The sequence below is a fragment of the Cebus imitator genome, unplaced genomic scaffold (genome assembly GCF_001604975.1).
Source record: "Cebus imitator isolate Cc_AM_T3 unplaced genomic scaffold, Cebus_imitator-1.0 Scaffold344, whole genome shotgun sequence".
In the NCBI taxonomy this organism is placed as follows: Eukaryota; Metazoa; Chordata; class Mammalia; order Primates; family Cebidae; genus Cebus; species Cebus imitator.
Window position 1 is genome coordinate 504,916 of NW_016107659.1, and position 5,251 is coordinate 510,166.

The window sequence follows — 5,251 nt, forward strand, 5'->3', positions numbered from 1 at the left end:
TGATCATGGCTCAGTGCAGCCTCATTTGACCTCCCAGGCTGAAGCAACCCCCCCACCTCAGCCTCTTGAGTAGCTGGGACCACAGGTGTACATACCGTCTGCCTGGCTGTTTCTTTAATTTTTGTAGAGATGGAGTCTCACTATGTGCCAGGGCTGGTCTCAACCTCCTGGGCTCAAATGATTCTCCCACCTTGGCCTCCCAAAGTGTTGGAATTACAGGCATGTGCCACTGCACCCAGTCACATTTTTTTTAAACATTACCTGAACCTTAGACGCTGTCAGTAGTTCACCTAGCCCCAATTACTTATCTCCCCCAATTACATATCACAGAGGTAATCACCACACTGACTTCTGATTAACTTTGATGAATCATCCCTTTGCTCTTCATTGTATAATAGCTTTACTGTTAATACCTTTGTCCATATTTCTAACAATATATTTTCAGAAACCAAATAGCAGACTGAAACTTAGAAATGTCAATCCCACATGTTAGATAAAGGTCCCAGGAGAAGATAAGCTGAATCAAAGCCCTGGTTGGGGTTCCCTGAGGATTTATAATAACCCTTTCTGGGGAAGTCAGTGGGTGAAGTCATGGGTGAGGCCTGGGAGACATGGGACCCACCATGGCTACTTTCCTACTCAGCTTCCATGTAGGCTTTGATGGGGGAGCTTTGCTGGGCCCCCATCCCCTGGCTGCCAGGCCTGCCTTTGAAACCCTAGAGGAAATGAGGATACAGAGGCAGATCTGTGCCTCTCAGCTTCCCAGGTGGCCTAGAAAGCCCTTGAGACACAGAGTGATTTTGATGAAGTCCCACCTTTAACTTTCTGAAAAAAGAAATGTTTTCCCATAATGAATATCTACATGCTTGGATTTCAAATAGTTTCTAAACTACAAGTCGAAAATGCATAGAGTCCACCTAACTCCAAAATACTCCAAACTCTATGTCTTCTAACTTCTTCATTTCTTTAAAAGGGCTTGGCCAGAAACATCCAAAGGAATATAAAATGCTTGAGCTCTTTACTTCTAACCACACTTGATTCCTACAAATCCCCACCCTGGGAACATAAGGGAACAGCTTTCTCTTAGATTCCTTGGGTGGAGATCATTGGTAGAATCCTCACACATTGTGGAATAATTTGTAAACCCTCACAGTTGTTGTGGTTTAATTATGTATATCAAGATACACACTGGTGAGGATACCAGGCACTTCCTAGACATCTAAGGAAACTGATGTTAAATGACCTTCCCCTGGACTATACAACTGTTTGTGGGAAAAGCCAAGATTAGAATCCCAGCTCAAAGCGCTTTCCATCCCACCCTATGATGCAGCCCACTCACAGCTGAGGTTTCACATGTTTATGAGGGATAAGGCAGTGGAATGTTCTACAGGAAGAACTTAACATGTCAGAGTGTCAGGGATTGGCACCATGCAGTTGGCTCAGCAGACTTGGCTTTTCCTACTGGCATCAGGGATACCTCTCCTGGTGAGTCTTAGGTTGCAATCAGGGCTGAACAGAAGCAGTTTGAGCCCAGGAACTAGATGAATGGAAGAATTCCAGCAGATGCTGTGAGTTGTGAGCAGACAGGCCTAGAAAGGAGGGTACACCAGATCTCAGGGGGAACTGGGTCAAGGCCATGAGTATCAATTATGGCAAGAAGGATTAGGTAGATACCTTAATTCTCTCTAGCAGGCACCAGGGTTAGAGATAGGAGTGCCAATGAAGAGGAGATTGCCCAGGGGACCTTGCGTTGGACACTGTCTTGCTCTGGGGAATCCTGGTCTTGCAGGCATTTATCCCAGTGGAAAAGAGAAAATAAATTCCAGTTTATTAAACATCTTCAGGTGCCAAGCACTTTACATACTTTGTCTCAGTTAATATTCACAGCAACTTAGATTTTATAATCTTCAGCTTGTTGATAAAAATGATGATATGATGATATTGATAACAATAACAACACACTCCTCTATCAGTCTTTATAGAGCAAGATACGTGTCAGGTATCATGCTCTGTGCTTTGTATGCATAATGTCTGATCTCCACAATAATTTTGGGAGATGGACATAGTTATGATGGATCTCAAGTGAGGATGCTGAAGCTCCACAGATTCAGTTGTTTGTTCATCTTCTAGGATGAGCCTTAAATTATTCCAGACACAGGAGATACGTCATTGAAGAAAATTAACTCCCTTGCTTGCATTCTAATGGGAAGCAACAGACAATAAGTAATAAACATGATAAAGAAGCATATTATTATGTTAGAAGGTGATAGCACATTTTTTCAAATCTAAGATGCCATTGATTATAAGGCATATCTTCATTTCAGAAATCAAAAATGAAAAATTCTTAGAGTTTATGAACTAGAGTAAGTAGAAAAACTGGAATATCTTGGAGTAATTACTTTTTTAAAGGCAGGGCAAGCAAGGCAAGCAATGCCGCCTGTCACAGCATTCAGATATGGGATTCTAAGAAAGCACTTCCCAAATGAGAAGTTTGTGATCTCAAGGATGGGGACAGCAAAATTTCTGGAAAGCTCTAGAAGAGTTGCTTTTAAGAAGTGAGGCCTGAGTGGGTCTGCCCCCCAGTGCTATAGAAGCAGATGTATTTGCTTGAAGAAGGCTGGTGGGGCTAGATAGTTTGGAAAACAGCTTTGAAAACTGCAAAGCCTTTGCCACCAGTGAACACCTCCCTTTTCCTCTCTTTAGAGTCACTTTTGGATTCTGTGGGTCCTTTAGAAACTTCTGAGCCAGTCTGCCCATAGACCAATCCTCTACCTACAAAAGCTGCTTCATTGGCTTCTCACTGTACTTGGAATCCCAGCTCCCCATGGCTTGCCATGCCTCACCACCAGCTCTCCTCCCCTAGGCGTCACCTGAAAGTTCTTCCCTGGCCCACTGCCACCTTCAGGATAAATTCTCAGCTCCCTAGGCTAGGCGCGGTAGTTCAAGCCTGTGATCCCAGCATTTTGGGGGGCCGAGGCAGGCGGATCACGAGATCAGGAGATCGAAATCATTCTGGCTAACACAGCAAAACCCTGTCTCTACTAAAAATACAAAAAATTAGCTGGGCGTGGTGGCATGTGCCTATAGTCCCAGCTACTCAGGAAGCTGAGGCAGGAGAATCGCTTGAACCCAGGAGGCAGAGGTTGTAGTGAGCCGAGATCATGCCACTGCACTCCAGCCTGGGTGGCAGTGAGACTCCATCTAAAAAAATAAAATAGAATAAATAAAAATACAAAAAAATTAGCCATGGGTGGCAGTGAGACTCCATCTTAAAAAAAAAAAAAAAAAAAAAAAAAATTCTCAGGTCCTTACAAGCTCTTGACCGTTTGCTTGGGACTTCATCTTTCCCAGGTCCAGTGTTCTCTGAGTTCCCAACTCCGTGCTAACCCCTGGTCTTTCTCTTTGCTATTGTTGCTTCCCGTTTGCATAATCTTCTCCTTTCGTTGACTTACCTGCCCAGCCTACAAGACTCATTTTGGACAGAATCTCTTCTGAGCAGCTTTTTCTGACCATCTCTCTAATTAAACTGTCCTCTCCCTAGTCTAAGTTAGGCGCTGCTCCTCCAGTGTAATTGCATAGCACCTTTGCGGTCCTTGGCCATGGAGTGCTGGCACTGTGTTGTCATTCACAGTTTGACTTTTCGTCTTCCTCAGTAGACCACAGACTCCTGAGGGCCACAGATGTGCCTTTTGCCTTGATTTCTGCAGCCCCATCATGTAGCGCACTACCTGGGACATAGTGGGTACTTTAATACATTTGTATTGAAATGAATGAATGATTGAATGAGCTCCAAAAATGCTGGGCTTTTTGTTTGGTGTTTTACAGGGATGGCCAGTCAGGAAAGATAACTGTGGATGACTATGGAGCCAGAACAGGCAAATCTCCAGGCACGATGCGGCAGCTTAACATCAATGGAGCTCTGTATGTGGGTAAGTGACCCTCTACCAAAACTAAATCAGTCCAGTGCTTTTCTGGTTAGTCTTCCATTTGCCGTGCCAAGTCTGTGCACTTTGCTGGATCAAATACCTGAAAATCAGGCAACCCTCCAGATATTCCATTCTTTCATTTTCTGAACTGCTGACTCATGGCTGAGGAGGCAGGAAGGACTCCCTTCAATGTTTTTGTGCTTTGAACAGATCCACTAGGAAAACCAGGCTTTTCTTGTTTATAGAACAGGAACCTGCTAAATATAGCTCCATGAATTCTCCCTGACAAAAGAGGACCTGTCTTTTTGTCCCCTTGCCGAATAAAATGACTAATATTTCTGTAAATGGCTCGTAATTAATTCAGTAGTGCAGACACATAAAAATGAAAAGTTGTTTTTATCTGTATGATATTTTCTATTGAAAGCGTTTGACATCAATGCATTTCTTTTGGTTTAAGATGATATCAGTTGTAACTACATACTGTGTTCTGTTGACATTATACCACACTTCAAAATTTACTAGACACTATTTGGTCTCAAGGTGGTCAGTTGGGCCGGAAATCACACATGAGACATGAATTTATAGCTTTTGATCGTGTACTAAATTGATCGAAGTCAATCTGCTCCTTCAAGGCTCATTATAAAATAGAGAGAGATGAGGTAGTGAGCAGTTCAAGGCACCCACAGCCCTCATGGTCCTTTTAATCAAGGGATGCCTTGGTCAGCAGATATTCAAGGGCCCCAAGTGGAACCCTGACCTTGCCCTGCTGACACCTGCCTTTGGCTCACCTCATCTCCCTCTTGTTTCCTGGCAGGTGGAATGAAGGAAATTGCTCTGCACACTAACAGGCAGTATATGAGAGGGCTCGTGGGCTGCATCTCTCACTTCACCCTGTCCACCGATTACCACATTTCCCTCGTGGAAGATGCCGTGGATGGGAAAAACATCAACACTTGTGGAGCCAAGTAATACCAGCTGGCCTTGCCCAAGGGATAGAGCCTTCTATTCTGAGAATCCCAGGGGCCCTGAGACCCTGCCTGATGCTATATGCAGAGGCCCAGGGGCCAGGTGTGTTTCCTCTCATCAAGGAGAAAGTACACACTGATGAGAAACTGAGAACCAAGACAGGCATCTCTGGGTGGCCTTTCCTGCTGACACTCTGCGAGCTGACCCAGCAGAATCCTCTGTGTAGGAAGCATCAGACTTTGTCCATTGACTATGTCGTGGCTGCCAGAGATCACACATCAATGCAAATTCCAGAGCCTGTCTGCTGTAGCTCAATGACTGTGTTGTGATTCATAGTACATTAAAGAGAGAGAGAGAGA

General features: G+C 44.3%; 1 protein-coding gene across 1 annotated transcript in view; it reads left to right on the forward strand.

Moving 5' to 3' along the window:
- EGFLAM (EGF like, fibronectin type III and laminin G domains) overlaps positions 1-5,251 on the forward strand; it is a 226,600-nt gene extending 221,349 nt beyond the window's left edge. Inside the window, exons 23-24 of the mRNA XM_037730434.1 lie at positions 3,779-3,929; positions 4,741-5,251. Of these exons, the coding sequence (XP_037586362.1) occupies positions 3,779-3,929; positions 4,741-4,895 (306 nt within the window). The 3' untranslated portion in view covers positions 4,896-5,251. The remainder of the gene's footprint in view (positions 1-3,778; positions 3,930-4,740) is intronic.